The sequence below is a fragment of the Coregonus clupeaformis genome, chromosome 26 (genome assembly GCF_020615455.1).
Source record: "Coregonus clupeaformis isolate EN_2021a chromosome 26, ASM2061545v1, whole genome shotgun sequence".
In the NCBI taxonomy this organism is placed as follows: domain Eukaryota; kingdom Metazoa; phylum Chordata; class Actinopteri; order Salmoniformes; family Salmonidae; genus Coregonus; species Coregonus clupeaformis.
Genome location: NC_059217.1, coordinates 46,762,817 through 46,780,477, shown reverse-complemented (window position 1 = coordinate 46,780,477; position 17,661 = coordinate 46,762,817). Strand labels below are relative to the sequence as shown.

The 17,661-nt window shown below is 48.6% G+C and overlaps 1 protein-coding gene across 1 annotated transcript in view; it reads left to right on the top strand.

Annotated features, from left to right (window-relative positions):
• The window catches only part of zmp:0000001167 (protein phosphatase 1 regulatory subunit 12A), a 51,311-nt gene extending 46,761 nt beyond the window's left edge, over window positions 1-4,550 (top strand). The window contains exon 23 of the mRNA XM_041848723.2: window positions 4,339-4,550. Coding sequence (XP_041704657.2) covers window positions 4,339-4,425 — 87 coding nt within the window. The 3' untranslated portion in view covers window positions 4,426-4,550. The remainder of the gene's footprint in view (window positions 1-4,338) is intronic.
• The last annotated feature ends 13,111 nt before the right edge of the window (window positions 4,551-17,661 follow it).

Sequence of the window (17,661 nt, the reverse complement as noted above, 5' to 3'; positions counted from 1 at the left end):
AGTTTAGTTCCAGATGAGACCAGTGTTGTATATAGTCAGTACCACTATATCATCCATTGACTTTTCACTAAGACATGTTCTCAGGACAGCGTACTTGTTTATCAGGGCTCATATTCACAACGGCTGCATCCCAAATGTACACTATTCCCTGTTTAGTGCACTACTTTTGATCAAATCTCTATGGGCCCTGGTCAAAAGTAGTGCACTAAATGGGGAATAGTGTGCCGATCTAGGATCAGGCCCTCTCTCCTATTCATTAGATCAGCACTCCTACTACTGAACCGCTTTGTGAATCCAGGTCCAGGGTGTGTGGGTCACTGGTGCTGCTATCCAATGACCTCCTCTCTCTCTCTCTCTCGCTCAGATTTATTCTATCTCTCTAATCCCCTCCTCTCTTCGATGCATCTTTTCACCACAACAAATCAAAGTTTATTAGTCGCGTACCCAGATTTGCAGATGTTATCTCAGGTGTAGTGATATACTTGTGTTTTCTAGCTCCAGAAGTGCTGTAATACCTAGCAATACAATAACAATACGCACATAATCCAAAAAGTAAAAAATAAATAAATATCAGAATGGGCAATGTCAGAGTAACACTCCATCCTCCTGTTCTCCTCTCTTCTACCACCTCCTCTCTTCTACCACCTCCTCTCTTCTACCACCTCCTCTCTTCTACCACCTACTCTCTTCTACCACCTCCTCTCTTCTACCACCTCCTCTCTTCAACCACCTCCTCTCTTCAACCACCTCCTCTCTTCTACCACCTCCTCTCTTCTACCACCTCCTCTATTCTACCACCTCCTCTCTTCTACCACCTCCTCTCTTCTTTCACCTCCTCTCTTCTACCACCTCCTCTCTTCTACCACCTCCTCTCTTCTACCACCTCCTCTCTTCTACCACCTCCTCTCTTTTACCACCTCCTCTCTTTTACCACCTCCTCTCTTCTACCACCACCTCTCTTCTACCACCTCCTCTCTTCTACCACCACCTCTCTTTTACCACCTCCTCTCTTCTACCACCTCACTTCTACCACCTCCTCCCTTCTACCACCACCTCTCTTCTACCACCTCCTCACTTCTACCACCTCTCTACCACCACCTCTCTACCACCTCCTCTCTTCTACCACCTCCTCTCTTCTACCACCTCCTCTCTTCTACCACCTCCTCTCTTCTACCACCTCCTCTCTTCTACTACCTCCTCTCTTCTACTACCACCTCTCTACTACCCCCTCTCTACCACCTCCTCTCTTCTACCACCTCCTCTCTTCTACCACCTCCTCTCTTCTACTACCTCCTCTCTTCTACCACCTCCTCTCTTCTACCACCTCCTCTCTTCTACCACCTCCTCTCTTCTACCACCTCTCTACCACCACCTCTCTTCTACCACCTCCTCTCTTCTACCACCTCCTCTCTTCTACCACCTCCTTTATTTTACCACCTCCTCTCTTTTACCACCTCCTATCTTTTACCACCTTACCACCTCCTCTCTTCTACCACCTCCTCTCTTCTACCACCTCCTCTCTTCTACCACCACCTCTCTTCTACCACCTCCTCTCTTCTACCACCTCACTTCTACCACCTCCTCCCTTCTACCACCTCCTCTCTTCTACCACCTCCTCTCTTCTACCACCTCCTCTCTTCTACCATCTCCTCTCTTCTACCACCTCCTCTCTTCTACCACCTCCTCTCTTCTACCACCTCCTCTCTTCTACCACCTCCTCACTTCTACCACCTCCTCTCTTCTACCACCTCCTCTCTTCTACCACCTCCTCTCTTCTACCACCTCTCTACCACCACCTCTCTACCACCTCCTCTCTTCTACCACCTCCTCTCTTCTACCACCTCCTCCTTTTACCACCTCCTCTCTTCTACCACCTCCTCTCTTCTACCACCTCCTCTCTTTTACCACCTCCTCTCTTCTACCACCTCCTCCTTTTACCATCTCCTCTCTTCTACCACCTCCTCTCTTTTACCACCTCCTCTCTTCTACCACCTCCTCCTTTTACCACCTCCTCTCTTCTACCACCTCCTCTCTTCTACCACCTCCTCTCTTCTACCACCTCCTCTCTTCTACCACCTCCCTTCTACCACCTCCTCTCTTCTACCACCTCCTCTCTTCTACCACCTCCTCACTTCTACCACCTCCTCTCTTCTACCACCTCTCTACCACCACCTCTCTATCACCTCCTCTCTTCTACCACCTCCTCTCTTCTACCACCACCTCTCTTCTACCACCTCCTCTCTTCTACCACCTCCTCCTTTTCCCACCTCCTCTCTTCTACCACCTCCTCTCTTCTACCACCTCCTCTCTTCTACTACCACCTCTCTTCTACTACCACCTCTCTACTTTCACCTCTCTACTACCACCTCTCTACCACCTCCTCTCTTCTACTACCACCTCTCTACCACCACCTCTCTTCTACCACCTCCTCTCTTCTACCACCTCCTCTCTTCTACCACCTCACTTCTACCACCTCCTCTCTTCTACCACCTCTCTTCTACCACCTCCTCCTTTTCCCACCTCCTCTCTTCTACCACCTCCTCTCTTCTACCACCTCCTCTCTTCTACTACCTCCTCTCTTCTACTACCACCTCTCTACTACCACCTCTCTACCACCTCCTCTCTTCTACTACCACCTCTCTACCACCACCTCTCTTCTACCACCTCCTCTCTTCTACCACCTCCTCCCTTCTACCACCTCCTCTCTTCTACCACCTCCTCTCTTCTACCACCTCCTCTCTTCTACCACCTCCTCTCTTCTACCACCTCCTCTCTTCTACCACCTCCTCTCTTCTACCACCTCCTCTCTTCTACCACCTCCTCTCTTCTCACCTCCTCTCTTCTACCACCTCTCTACCACCACCTCTCTACCACCTCCTCTCTTCTACCACCTCCTCTCTTCTACCACCTCCTCTCTTCTACCACCTCCTCTCTTCTACCACCTCCTCTCTTCTACCACCTCCTCTCTTCTACCACCTCCTCTCTTCTACCACCTCCTCTCTTTTACCACCTCCTCTCTTTCTACCACCTCCTCTCTTTTACCACCTCCTCTCTTTTACCACCTCCTCTCTTCTACCACCTCCTCTCTTCTACCACCTCCTCTCTTTTACCACCTCCTCTCTTCTACCACCTCCTCTCTTTTACCACCTCCTCTCTTCTACCACCTCCTCTCTTCTACCACCTCCTCTCTTTTACCACCTCCTCTCTTCTACCACTTCCTCTCTTCTACCACTTCCTCTCTTCTACCACCTCCTCTTTTTTACCATCTCCTCTCTTCTACCACCTCCTCTCTTTTACCACCTCCTCTCTTCTACCATCTCCTCTCTTCTACCACCTCCTCTCTTCTACCACCTCCTCTCTTCTACCACCTCCTCTCTTCTACCACCTCACTACTACCACCTCCTCTCTTCTACCACCTCCTCTCTTCTACCACCTCCTCTCTTCTACCACCTCCTCTCTACCACCACCTCTCTACCACATCCTCTCTTCTACCACATCCTCTCTTCTACCACCTCCTCTCTTCTACCACCACCTCTCTACCACCACCTCTCTACCACCTCCTCCCTTCTACCACCTCCTCTCTTCTACCACCTCCTCCTTTTACCACCTCCTCTCTTCTACCACCTCCTCTCTTCTACCACCTCCTCTCTTCTACCACCTCCTCTCTTCTACCACCTCCTCTCTTCTACCACCTCCTCTCTTCTACCACCTCCTCTCTTCTACCACCTCCTCTCTTCTACCACCTCCTCTCTTCTACCACCTCCTCTCTTTTACCATCTCCTCTCTTCTACCACCTCCTCTCTTTTACCACCTCCTCTCTTCTACCACCTCCTCCTTTTACCACCTCCTCTCTTCTACCACCTCCTCTCTTCTACCACCTCCTCTCTTTTACCATCTCCTCTCTTCTACCACCTCCTCTCTTCTACCACCTCCTCTCTTCTACCACCTCCTCCTTTTACCACCTCCTCTCTTCTACCACCTCCTCTCTTCTACCACCTCCTCCTTTTACCATGTAACTTAACTCTCAGTTTCTATTGTAGACATACCTGAGCTCAAGTAGGTGTTAACCAAACTAAGCTGCATGAAAATGGAACGATGATCCGTCTGATTATAGTACATTCGATTGTGTTTCTTTTACACAGGAATTGTAACAATTGTCACTTTTCAACACAAACAACTAAATTCAATACTGCGTCCCAAATGGCACCCCATTCCCTACAATATAATGCACCACTTTTGGGTCCTGGTCAAAAGTAGTGCACTATATAGGGAATAGGGTGCTATTTGGGACATGTCCAATGTCAGCTTTCAACCCAATAACCAACGTTCTTCCTCTAGGTGCTAGGTGACCTGAGAGCTGACAACCAGCGGCTGAAAGATGAGAACGGAGCGCTGATCAGAGTCATCAGCAAGCTCTCCAAATAGACAGAGAGAACGAGAGAGAGACAACAGGGACGCCTCACCCCTCCCTCCCTCCCACCTCACATTCCTCCCAGTGCCAAAGAATGAAAGAGGGAGAGAGAGAGAGAGAGAGAGAGAGAGAGGGGGGGGGGGACAAGAAACCAAAATGAGAAGGCTTGTGAGAATGTGATACTCTAAACAACACCATATCTTGACTTGATTGTGACGCCTCTTCTTCCTTTGTCCTGACCAATCGCTGTGGCTTGTTGTGTGTGTGTGTGTGTGTGTGTGTGTGTGTGTGTGTGTGTGCCTTATGCCCACTTTTAAGACAGGACCGTATCTATGGCGGGTAGCCATGACAACTGTGGTCATGACAACGGCTCGCATAGTAGCAAAGAGACGTGACAACAACCCATGTTTTGTGATGTAAACAAACACACAATATAGACAATGTGTACAGGGGGGAAACACTATGAGCACACACCCTCCACACACACCCTCCACACACACCCTCCACACACACACACACACACACCCTCCACACACACACACACACACCCTCCACACACACACACACCCTCCACACACACACACACCCTCCACACACACACACACCCTCCACACACACACCCTCCACACACACACCCTCCACACACACACACACCCTCCACACACACACACACCCTCCACACACACACCCTCCACACACACACACACACACACACACCCTCCACACACACACCCTCCACACACACACACACCCTCCACACACACACACACCCTCCACACACACACCCTCCACACACACACACACCCTCCACACACACACACACACACACACACACACACCCTCCACACACACACACACCCTCCACACACACACACACCTTCCACACACATTTCTTCTTCGGGTGCCACACACACACACACACACACACACACACCCTCCACACACATTGGACCAGTCCAATGCATCTTGGTCCCTTAGCTCTCCCACTTAGTATTTATTTGTTTTGTGACCACCACATTCACACAACCTTTTCCACCAACCCACTCCACTATTGTACTGACTACGGATCTCAGCCCCTCCCGCTCAAACGATCCTACCCCCAAATACACCCCTTATAGAGGCTTGAACATCGACTACATCCATACAGCATTCTTTGTGTAACATCCTAAACTTTAAACAGAAACCATGACCTTTCTTAACAGTTGGGGCCTGTTTCCCGGACACAGATCAAGCCTAGTCCACACCTAATGGAGATTCTTCCCTGCATTGAGCAAGCTTTTTAGTTCAGGAGGGTGATATGCACATCCCACACTTGTGAATAACAGTGCTGTGTCTGGGAAACCAGCCATTGTGTTTTTTTTGGGCTGAAATATGTAACAGTTAAACTGGCTACAGTAACATTTCCACGTTATTTTCATTTCACTTTCAGAGTTCAATCTCTAAAAGACCGACTGGGGGAAATCCAATGGATTAGCCTCTTAATCTGGTAGTGTCATTCCACATCCATCAGCCTCTTAATCTGGTAGTGTCATTCCACATCCATCAGCCTCTTAATCTGGTAGTGTCATTCCACATCCATCAGCCTCTTAATCTGGTAGTGTCATTCCACATCCATCAGCCTCTTAATCTGGTAGTGTCATTCCACATCCATCAGCCTCTTAATCTGGTAGTGTCATTCCCACATCCATCAGCCTCTTAATCTGGTAGTGTCATTCCACATCCATCAGCCTCTTAATCTTGTAGTGTCATTCCACATCCATCAGCCTCTTAATCTGGTAGTGTCATTCCACATCCATCAGCCTCTTAATCTGGTAGTGTCATTCCACATCCATCAGCCTCTTAATCTGGTAGTGTCATTCCACATCCATCAGCCTCTTAATCTGGTAGTGTCATTCCACATCCATCAGCCTCTTAATCTGGTAGTGTCATTCCACATCCATCAGCCTCTTAATCTGGTAGTGTCATTCCACATCCATCAGCCTCTTAATCTGGTAGTGTCATTCCACATCCATCAGCCTCTTAATCTGGTAGTGTCATTCCACATCCATCAGCCTCTTAATCTGGTAGTGTCATTCCACATCCATCAGCCTCTTAATCTGGTAGTGTCATTCCACATCCATCAGCCTCTTAATCTGGTAGTGTCATTCCACTCCATCAGCCTCTTAATCTGGTAGTGTCATTCCACTCCATCAGCCTCTTAATCTGGTAGTGTCATTCCACATCCATCAGCCTCTTAATCTTGTAGTGTCATTCCACCTCCATCAGCCTCTTAATCTGGTAGTGTCATTCCACATCCATCAGCCTCTTAATCTGGTAGTGTCATTCCACATCCACATGCGTGTTTTGAACCCCACCTACCTCTCCCACCACAGATCCACTCCTCCCCTCACACTGTTGTTTTTGTTCAGTGACCACAGAGTCTGTGTCCCAAATGGCACCTTTATCAACTATGTAGTGCATTACATCAGGGCCCTGGTTAAAAGTAGTGTACTAAATAGGTAATAGTGTGTCATTTGGGCCGCAGACAGACACACAGACCACAGACACACTCCCATTCTCCTTTTAAATGACCACAGACCTGAGCGGTCTGTTGACCACAGCACTTTACTCACCACCAGCCAGGCCAAGCTAAGCGATCACAGATCTGTGCAGTGCCAGGCCAAGCTAAGCGATAACAGATCTGTGAGGCTTCGCCACCGTCCTGATTCATACTATACTTTTACTTCTCCTGAAGTGTGCACTCCTTCACTTCCTGGTGGAGGCATGGACTAGACTAGAGGGAGTTACACCATTCATTTGCTTTTATACCCAAGAAAGGAAGTGAAGAAGTGCACACTTTGGTAGAAATTATTAGGACCAGTGCTAAACTCCCTCCTTCGGTTTCTATTGGGTAGTAGGGAGGGGAAGGTTTCTATTGGGTAGTAGGGAGGGGAAGATTTCTATTGGGTAGTAGGGAGGGGAAGGTTTCTATTGGGTAGTAGGGAGGGGAAGATTTCTATTGGGTAGTAGGGAGGGGAAGGTTTCTATTGGGTAGTAGGGAGGGGAAGGTTTCTATTGGGTAGTAGGGAGGGGAAGATTTCTATTGGGTAGTAGGGAGGGGAAGATTTCTATTGGGTAGTAGGGAGGGGAAGGTTTCTATTGGGTAGTAGGGAGGGGAAGGTTTCTATTGGGTAGTAGGGAGGGGAAGGTTTCTATTGGGTAGTAGGGAGGGGAAGGTTTCTATTGGGTAGTTGGGAGGGACGGAAGGAAAAAAGGATGGTGGGAGGAGAGGTGTATCTCCGCAGAGCTGAGGGTCAAAGGTCATTGCACAATATTATAGACTTGCTGTTCTGTAAAAGCCTAATATGCAATGCATTGTTTATTATTATTATTACCATAATAAAATATGATAAAATATATTATTTTCGTATTTTTCCATTTGTCTGATGTCAATCTCTCCCGCTTTGCCAGGGAGGCACATTGTTGGTTATGTATATTATATTATACATCTGTATAAATAAGTAATATTAGGCTTGAATTAATAATAATAATAATAATAATAATAACCTTTAGAAATGAATCCCATGTAGTCTTCTTCCCCCCACCATGTTGGTCTAATATATGAGATGATGGCACCTATTAAAGCATGTGTTTGTAAACCACTGGTCCACTGTCTTGGTGTTGAATGTATGTGTGTATCTAGTGTTCTATTTAAAGGGACAATCTGGGATTGGTAAATCCATTTTTGGAATGATAAATGAATGATATATATAGCCATCAATAGCTCTGTCTATGAATTTGAGAGTGGTTACATTTCTCCAGCACCATTCCTCAGCTGTCAACCAAAACTAGTGGTACGAGGTGGCCGCTTTGTTGTTTTTTCGAATCCCAGATTGCTCCTTTAAAACTGTGATTTGTATAATAATATAATAATATTATGCCATTTAGCAGGCGCTTTTATCCAAAGCAACTTACAGTCATGCGGTCATACATTTTTACGTATGTATCCAGTGGTTGACTGTATATGGCTGTTGATATATACTGAACAAAAATATAAACGCAACAATTTCAACGATTTTACTGAGTTACAGTTCATATAAGGAAAATAGGCAATTTGAAATAAATTCATTAGGTCCTAAACTATGGATTTCATGACTGGGCAGGGGCGCTGCCATGGGTGGGCCTGGGAGGGCATAGGCCCACCCACTGGGGAGTCAGGTCGAGCCAATCAGAATGAGATTTTCCCCACAAAACGATTAGTTACCGGAGTGTAACTCCAGTTCTATGAGTGGAGCGGAGCCCCATAGGACTTAAGGCCCTGCCGACCCTCTCTAGTCTCGCTGAAGATAAATATCTCGGGAGGCAGATTGAGGGGAGGCATCCCCTCTTATAGGGACACCTGTACTCCTATTGGCTGCAGGTGTGTGCATAATTTTGTCTCAGGCTGATGCTGCCTTAGGGCAGAGGGTAAACCAATAGGAGCAGAGCTCCCCTATGGGGCTCCGCTCCACTCATAGAACTGGAGTTACACTCCGGTAACTAATCGTTCTATATCGTGGAGCTCCGCCCCATAGGGGAGCTCTGCTCCTATTGGTTTAAGGCGGAGCGTAGCGCTCCAAAATGTACTCCCTGCCGAGCCCAACACTTCCCATCGAAACGAAAAGGTCAGGCCTAGCAATGGCTGCGACCAAGTCCCGCAGTACTGCAACTAAAAACCCATACGGGCGTCACAATATACCGCGTCATCGGTTAAAGACCCGCCCCACCTAGTCCAATGGCAATGCCAATGACTAGTGGGCAGATCACCAGAATAGAAGCCATACTACTCTGTACTAGCAGATAGATGTGCCTCAATATCCTGTGAAAACACTACCGACCACTAATGGAATGACACAAAGTGTCACTCTACATTGTGAACGCGGTAGACCGCCTCACTCACTCAATGGAATCCCAAAGATTAGTGGGCAGGAACAAAACACGGGTCATACTAAACTGAACAAGCAGATAGATGACCTCACATTCTGTCAATCAACGCATGCCTCTACTGTACTGAACCTGTCAGTCAGGAGTCATGCCACAAAATATGTTTTCTTATCCAAAGCGGACCTGATGGAAACCTTGTCCATAGTCCTGCTTTTTTCTCTCTTCCTATCTCAAGATCTCCCTTCAGCTATGCTGAGTACAGACAGAGCTAAAGAGTTAGAAAACACATCTGTCAAAAACACGTCTTCCTAACCAAAGCAGACCTGATGGAAACCTGTGTCCACAGTCCTACTTCTCTTCTCTTTCTTGCTCAAGATCTCCCTTCAGCCACGCTGAGTACAGATCGAGCCAGAGAGTTAGAAGACATATCTAAGAGATAGAAACGGATAAATGGAGACGGCGTCGACCATGATGCTGCTTTGCAGATATCCTCTACCCCTGTTCCTCTGAAAAGGGCAGTAGAAGCCGCTACTCCACGAGTGGAGTGAGCTCTGATACCCTGAGGCAATTGCCGCCCCGCTGCCTCATAAGCTGTCTCAATGCCTTCACAAAGCCAGTGAGACAACCGCTGTTTAGAAAGTGGTCTACCTAGTGCAGCCGCACCGTGACACACAAACAACTGAGGCGATGACCTAATCGCTGCTGTGCGCTCGACGTAACACGCCCAAACGCGTACCGGGCACAGGCGATGGAGCTTTTCCTCACTCCTCTCTCTATGAGGAGGAGGAGAAAAAGCCCACAGCTCCACGGTCTGTGACCTATATGAACTCTTAATAACCTTCGGCACAAATGCCGGGTTAGGACGTAACACTGCTCTGCTCAGGTCACCATTGATGGCCAGGCAGTCAGGTCTCGTCGAAAGAGCACACAAATCACTAACCCGCTTAGCTGTAGTCAAAGCGAGCAACAGTGCTGTCTTAATAGACAGCATCTTGAGGGGTATTTGATTCAATTGGCTCGAACGGCGACTTACATAGCGCTTCGAGTACCAAAGCCAAATCCCACTGAGGAAGCGTGACTCTAGGTGTTGACCTAAGTCGCCGCGTTTCACTAGAGGGTGGCTAAAGACATTGTCTCTGCCAAACCCCTCATGACAACCTGAAATCGCTGCTGCAAACACCCTAATAGTGGCAGGCGATTTTTGCTTATCAAACATGAGCTGTAGAAAAGAGAGAATACTCTCCACCTGACAGCTCATGGGGTCTACACCTTGTGTGACACACCATCGTGAAAACACGTTCCATCTACTGGCATACATCTTAGAAGTGGAACTGGCACGTGAACCCTGTATGGTCCTGATCACTGCATCAGATAACCCACGGCGCTCTAGCCTGTCCCTCTCAGCAGCCAGGCCTTCAGTGGTTGGCCGATTATGGGCAATTTCCCTATCGTGCCTCCCGCCTGAGACAACGCGTCCCGTCGATGTGGAATTGGCCAAGGTGGTGCAATCAACATCTGACTCATCTCCGCAAACCAAGGAGCCCCCGGGCGATCGGGCGCTATCAGTATCACTGACAGCCCCCCTAGCCTCACCCTGGCTAGCAGTGGGAGAATGCAGGACAGCGGAGGGAATGCATACAGGAGAACTCTCGGCCACGGTTGGTGCGCAAAGGCGTCCCTTCCCAGTGGCGGTTCGTCCTGTTCCCTCAGAGAGAACCACAGACGCGAATAGGTCCACCTCGGCTCTCCCAAATTGTTCCCAAATCTGGAGAACAATGTCCGGATGCAGACACCACTCGTCGTCTCGAGGACCCCCTCTTGACATGAGGTCTGCTCCTACGTTCAAGTAGCCCGGAATGTGTGCTGCTCTCAATGAGCGAAGGTGCTCGTGAGCCCACAGCCACAATTCCTCTGCCGCCCGATGGAGAGCAGGAGACCTGACTCCTCCCTGGCGATTTAAGTGAGCTACTGTGGTCCGGTTGTCTGACCAGACCAGCACATCGCGACCCCGAAGGGTAGACGCGAAGTGGGTCAGAACCAGTCGAACCGTTTCCAACTCCAAGAGGTTGATATGACGACTTGATTGAGGCCACACACCTCCTATCGCTTGGGTCTGACATGTCCCTCCCCATCCCGTCAGGGACGCATCCGTGAATACTGGGATGTGAGAGGACACCTTTCCTATCGGGACTCCGTGCGTGAGAACACGCGGGTTTCTCCAATAGTTCAGATCTGCACTGAGCGAGAGGGGAACCACCACCAACCGATGACGTTGACGCAATGGGTCTAGTCTTGGTTGGGCGAACCATCGCTGCATCCTGCGCATATGCAGGAGTCCCAGCGGAACCACAGAGTGGGCTGACGACATGAGACCCAAAAGTGACATGATCGACAGCGCCGTCACCGTGTGATTCGGACGACACTTCCTCAGGGCTAGCAACAAGGCTACCCTTGGTCCGAAATTCGAGCCCTCATCCTCACAGTGTCTAGCTGTATCCCCAGGTAGACAATCTGATGAGTGGGCCAGGGCGCGCTCTTTTTCTAATTCACAGCAAACCCCAGACTTGTGAGATGCATCACTGTCTGTGTTGTGTGAGTGATCGCCAGCTCTGCTGACGGGGCGAGAACCAGTAGATCGTCCAGGTAGGCTAGTAGCCGTATTCCCTGATGACGCAACGGTTCCAATGCCGCCTCCACACACTTGGAAAATGTGCGAGGTGCCAGGGCGTGCCCAAATGGCATCCTCGTGTATTCGTACGCCACCCCTTGAAAGGCGAACCGCAGAAACTTCCTGTGACGCGGCTGAACCGGCACATGAAAGTACGCGTCCTTTAGGTCTATGCTCATACAAAAGTCCCCTCTCTGGACACATTCCAGCAGACGTTTTGTCGTTAGCATTCGGAAGGGCCGTTTGGTTATGCTCTCGTTGAGAATGCGTAAGTCCAAAATCGGCCTCACTCCCCCCGTCTTTTTGGGCACTAGGAAATAAGGCGAATATAGCCCTTTGTTCCTTTGCTCCCGGGGAACTACTGTCACCGCCTCCTTCGCCAAAAATTCCGTAATCTCTGTCATCAGAGTGGCCACTTTGTCTGGCGTTTTCATCACCGTCTCCACCACTCCCCTGAACGGGGGTGGGGTCCGGTGGAATTGGAGAGCATAACCCTTCTGCAACGTCTGTTCTAGCCAGCGTGAGAGGGTGCAGCTTCTTCGCCACTGCCAGCAATGCAGAGAAAGCGGCTGAGCACGAAGCTGTGGTGCATCCAGTAGGAAGGACCTGTATTCCTCTATGGCCCTTGCCGCCGCTGTTCTCCAACACTGAGGTGGTGGAACAGCCCAAGGCGGGCCTCCCAAGAAAGGGAGAGGAAACATTAGTGCGTTCTGAACCAAAAGGGGGGGGGGCAGAAACGTCAGTTAAACCTGTAACCGTCGTATTCCTGTCCTCTGTGAACGCAACGTGGGTCTGAATTGCACTGACCGAGGCCACAGCCTGCGACAGGGCACCATCCCCAGCAAGCGATTGCGTCATCGTAGGTGACTGCAAACCGTTATTAGAGCCACTCACTACAATACTCCTCGAAGTCTGTAATATGAGGTCTCTATGAGGTAACACAAGGCGGCGCCTTGATACCGTTTTACCCTTCACCTTCTGTGTGTGTTCAACTCTGCACCTCTGGTGGGTTGAGTCACGCTCAGTGTGGTGAGTATTAGCGCGTTCAGAGGAAAGTGGGGGCGCCGATACACTGGGCACCTTCGTGACCGTGGTAATCGGGCCCTCCGTGAACACAGCATGGGTCTGAATCGCACTAACCGAGACCTTAGTCTGCGATAGTGGGCCATCCCCAAATAGCGGCTGCGTCATCATGTCTCCTGACTGAGACTGCAGCCTGCTATGAGAGACACTCACTACAGTACTCCTTGGGGTCTGTAATGTGAGGTCTCTTTGAGATAAGCCAAGACGGTGTCTTGGTATCTTTCCTCCCTTCACCTCCTGTGTGCGTTCAGCTCTGCACCTCTGGTGGGCTGAACTACGCTCAGTGTGGTGAGTATTAGCGCGTTCAGAAAGAAGTGGGGGCGCCGATACACTGGGAACCTTCGTCACCGTGGTAATCGGGCCCTCCGTGAACGCAGCATGGGTCTGAATCGCACTAACCGAGACCTTAGTCTGCGATAGTGTGCCATCCCCAACTAGCGGCTGCGTCATCATGTCTCCTGACTGAGACTGCAGCCTGCTATGAGAGGCACTCACTACAGTACTCCTTGGAGTCTGTAATGTGAGGTCTCTTTGAGATAAACCAAGACGGCGTCTAGGTATTATTCCTCCTTTCACCTCCTGTGTGCGTTCAGCTCTGCACCTCTGGTGGGCTGAACTACACTCAGTGTGGTGAGCCTGGGCGCGTTCAGAAAAAGGTGGGGGGCGCCGATACACTGGGCACCTTCGTGACCGTGGTAATCGGGCCCTTCTTGAACGCAGCATGGGTCTGGGTCGTACTAACAGAGACCTTAGTCTGTGATAGTGCGCCATCCCCAATGTGGTTATTATCAGCGCGTTTCTGAGAGAAACGGGGCGCCGATACGTTGGTTACGCCCGTAACCGTAGTAATCAGGCCCTCCGTGAACGCAGCACGGGTCTGAACTGCACTGACTGAGGCGTTAGCCTGAGACAGAGCGCCGTCCCGAATAGCGGTCGTGTCATCATGCCATTATCTGGCTGAGACTGCAGCCTGCTATGTGAGACACTCACTACAGCACTCCTAGGAGTCTGTAAAGTGAGGTCTTTATAAGGTACACTTAATACCTTTTATATACCTGCCTTATGTGTGCGTTCAGCAACGCACCATGGTGGGCTGAGCTGCACTCATAGTGGTAAGAGAGAGAGCGAGAGTGAGGAAGGTCGAACGCTCTCGGATGTATTATGGAAAAGCGGCTCTTTTTTTGACAGTGTCAAGTAGAGCCAACTCTTTATTACACACATCAACAAAAATCATTCTCCTCCATACACTCAACGGTAGGGTGGGGGGGGACAGTGGGCTCGGTCACAGCACGCGCTGCGCCGTCTTCCGTTCTCTCCCCCTCGCCTGTCATAAACGGCGTCTCTTCTGGCCGCCCTTCGGGTGATGCCAGGATGACGCTTTAATGACCTCTCTCGCCGGCACCTCTGGCGCTGCAGGGGGGGGGCGAGGCCCGCTCCCTTGCTGCTGGAGGCCGCCGTCTGACGCCAAGCTGTAGCGAGAGTAACGGCCGCCCTTCCTCATATCCACTTCCGGGTTGGAGGGAATGGGGGGCAGCTTAATCTCCCGCTGTTTAGCAGCCCACTCAATGAGACCTGAGAATTCAGAGTACAGAGCGGCTGTGGCGTCATCATCCAGGGATGTAATGACCTCACAATTTCCTGAAGGAAAAGGGGTGTTAAACATCTGGGTCAGTGTAATGAATTGTTCCAATAGAATATTCATTTCTTCCCCAATAGCCCTGTCATCTCCTGAGTCAGCGCCTTCAGATGATGCCTCAGAAGCTGAGACTAACACTGATAGCACATCCTCAAGAGGAATATCCTCCCTAAAAATGCCCAACGCTGCTTTCACTCCTTCAAAAAAGGAGGGCGCAGCTGGCGCATAGTGGGGGATTAATGAGGCCATCCCTGGCGTGCTGTGTCCCTCGACCCACGAAACATATGTCGGGGGGGGGTGACAGCCGCCAAGGGGAACAGCGACATTGAGCTCTGAAAAGAGCTTTTGTTAAATACTTACCCTATGGATAAGCTTGGTGTGCTCATTGTAGGACGACGTCGATGATCTGGAAAATCGACGCCGTTTTCTTCGTCCTGAGTCTTCTCTTCGTCTCTTCTTGGCTTCTTCAGTCTAGTCCAGTCGCTGAAGATAAAGGGAGGCAGATTGAGGGGAGGCATCCCCTCTTATAGGGACACCTGTACTCCTATTGGCTGCAGGTGTGTGCATAATTTTGTCTCAGGCTGATGCTGCCTTAGGGCAGAGGGTAAACCAATAGGAGCAGAGCTCCCCTATGGGGCGGAGCTCCACGATATAGAACGGCTTTATTACAGACAGAAATACTACTTCATCAGCTGTCCAGGTGGCTGGTGTCAGATGATCCCGCAGGTGAAGAAGCCGGATGTGGAGATCCTGGGCTGGTTTGCGATTGTGAGGCCGGTTGGACGTACAGCCAAATTCTCTGAAAGGACGTTGGAGTCGGCTTATGGTAGTGAAATTAACAAATTATCTGGTAACAGCTCTGGTGGATATTCCTGCAGTCAGCATGCCAATTGCACGCTCCCTCAAAACTTGAGACATCTGTGGCATTGTGTTGTGTGACAAAACTGCACATTTTAGAGTGGCCTTTTATTGTCACCAGCACAAAGTGCACCTGTGTAATGATCATGCTGTTTAATCAGCTTCTTGATATGCCACACCTTTCAGGGGGATAGATTTTCTTGGCAAAGGAGAAATGCTCACTAACAGGGATGTTAACAAATTTGTGCACAAAATTGGAGGGAAATAAGGTTTTTGTGCGAATGGAAGATTTCTGGGATCTTTTATTTCAACTCATGAAACATGGGACAAACACTTTACATCTTGTATATATATTTTTTAAAGTATAATTAGGAGAATCCTTTCAACTCTATTTTTTAGGTTTAGTACATTTCCCTAATGATTTAAAGAGAAACCATGAAAGTCCAAGAATACTCTATTTAGAAAAATATATACCTTGGCCTGCATTAGCATGTGAATGGGTAGTTTTGATCTACTACTGCATCATGTCCAAGTGAAGGGGTAGTTTTCATATCCATGTGAAGGGGTAGTTTTCATGCCCAAGTGAAAGGGTAGTTTTCATGCCCAAGTGAAGGGGTAGTTTTCATGCCCAAGTGAAAAGTAGCTTTCATATCCATGTGAAGGGGTAGTTTTCATGTCCAAGTGAAGGGGTAGTTTTCATATCAATGTGAAGGGGTAGTTTTCATGTCCAAGTGAAGGGGTAGTTTTGATCTACTACTGCATCATGTCCAAGTGATGGGGTAGTTTTCATGTCCAAGTGAAGGCGTAGTTTTCATGTCCAAGTGAAGGGGTAGTTTTTATCTACTACCACATCATGTCCAAGTGATGGGGTAGTTTTCATGTCTAAGAGAAGGGGTAGTTTTCATATCCATGTGAACGGGAAGTTTTAAGCTACTACCATATCATATCCATGTGAAGGGGTAGTTTTCATGTCCAAGTGAAGGGGTAGTTTTCATATCCAAGTGAAGGGGTTATTTTCATATCCAAGTGAAAGGGTCGTTTTTAACTACAACTACATCATGTCCAAGTGAAGGGGTAGTTTTTATCTACTACCTCATCATGTCCAAGTGAAGCGGTAGTTTTCATGTCCAAGTGAAGGGGTAGTTTTCATGTCCAAGGGAAGGGGTAGTTTTCATATCAATGTGAAGGGGTAGTTTTCATATCCAAGTGAAGGGGTAGATTTATATACTACAGCGTCATGTCCAAATTAAGGCGTAGTTTTCATTTCCAAGAGAAGGGGTAGTTCTCATGTCCAAGTGAAGGAGTAGTTTTCATATCCAAGTGAAGGGGTAGTTTTTATCTACTACCACATCATGTCCAAGTGATGGGGTAGTTTTCATGTCTAAGAGAAGGGGTAGTTTTCATATCCATGTGAACGGGAAGTTTTAAGCTACTACCATATCATATCCATGTGAAGGGGTAGTTTTCATGTCCAAGTGAAGGGGTAGTTTTCATATCCAAGTGAAGGGGTTATTTTCATATCCAAGTGAAAGGGTCGTTTTTAACTACAACTACATCATGTCCAAGTGAAGGGGTAGTTTTTATCTACTACCTCATCATGTCCAAGTGAAGCGGTAGTTTTCATGTCCAAGTGAAGGGGTAGTTTTCATATCCAAGTGAAGGGGTCGTTTTCATATCCAAGTGAAAGGGTCATTTTTATCTACTACCTCATCATGTCCAAGTGAAGGGGTCGTTTTCATGTCCAATGAAGGGGTAGTTTTTATGTCCATGTGAAGGGGTAGTTTTCATGACCATGTGAAGGGGTAGTATTCATGTCAAAGTGAAGGGGTAGTTTCTATGTCCAAGTGAAGGGGTAGTTTTTATCTACTACCGCATCATATCCAAGTGAAGGGGTCGTTTTTATCTGCTACAGTATCATGTCCAAGTGAAGGGGTAGTTTTCATTTCCAAGTGAAGGGGTAGTTTTCATGTCCAAGTGAAAGGTAGTTTTCATGTCCAAGTGAAAGGTAGTTTTCATGTCCAAGTGAAGGGGTAGTTTTAATGTCTAAGTGAAGGGGTAGTTTTCATATCCATGTGAACAGGAAGTTTTAAGCTACTACCGCAT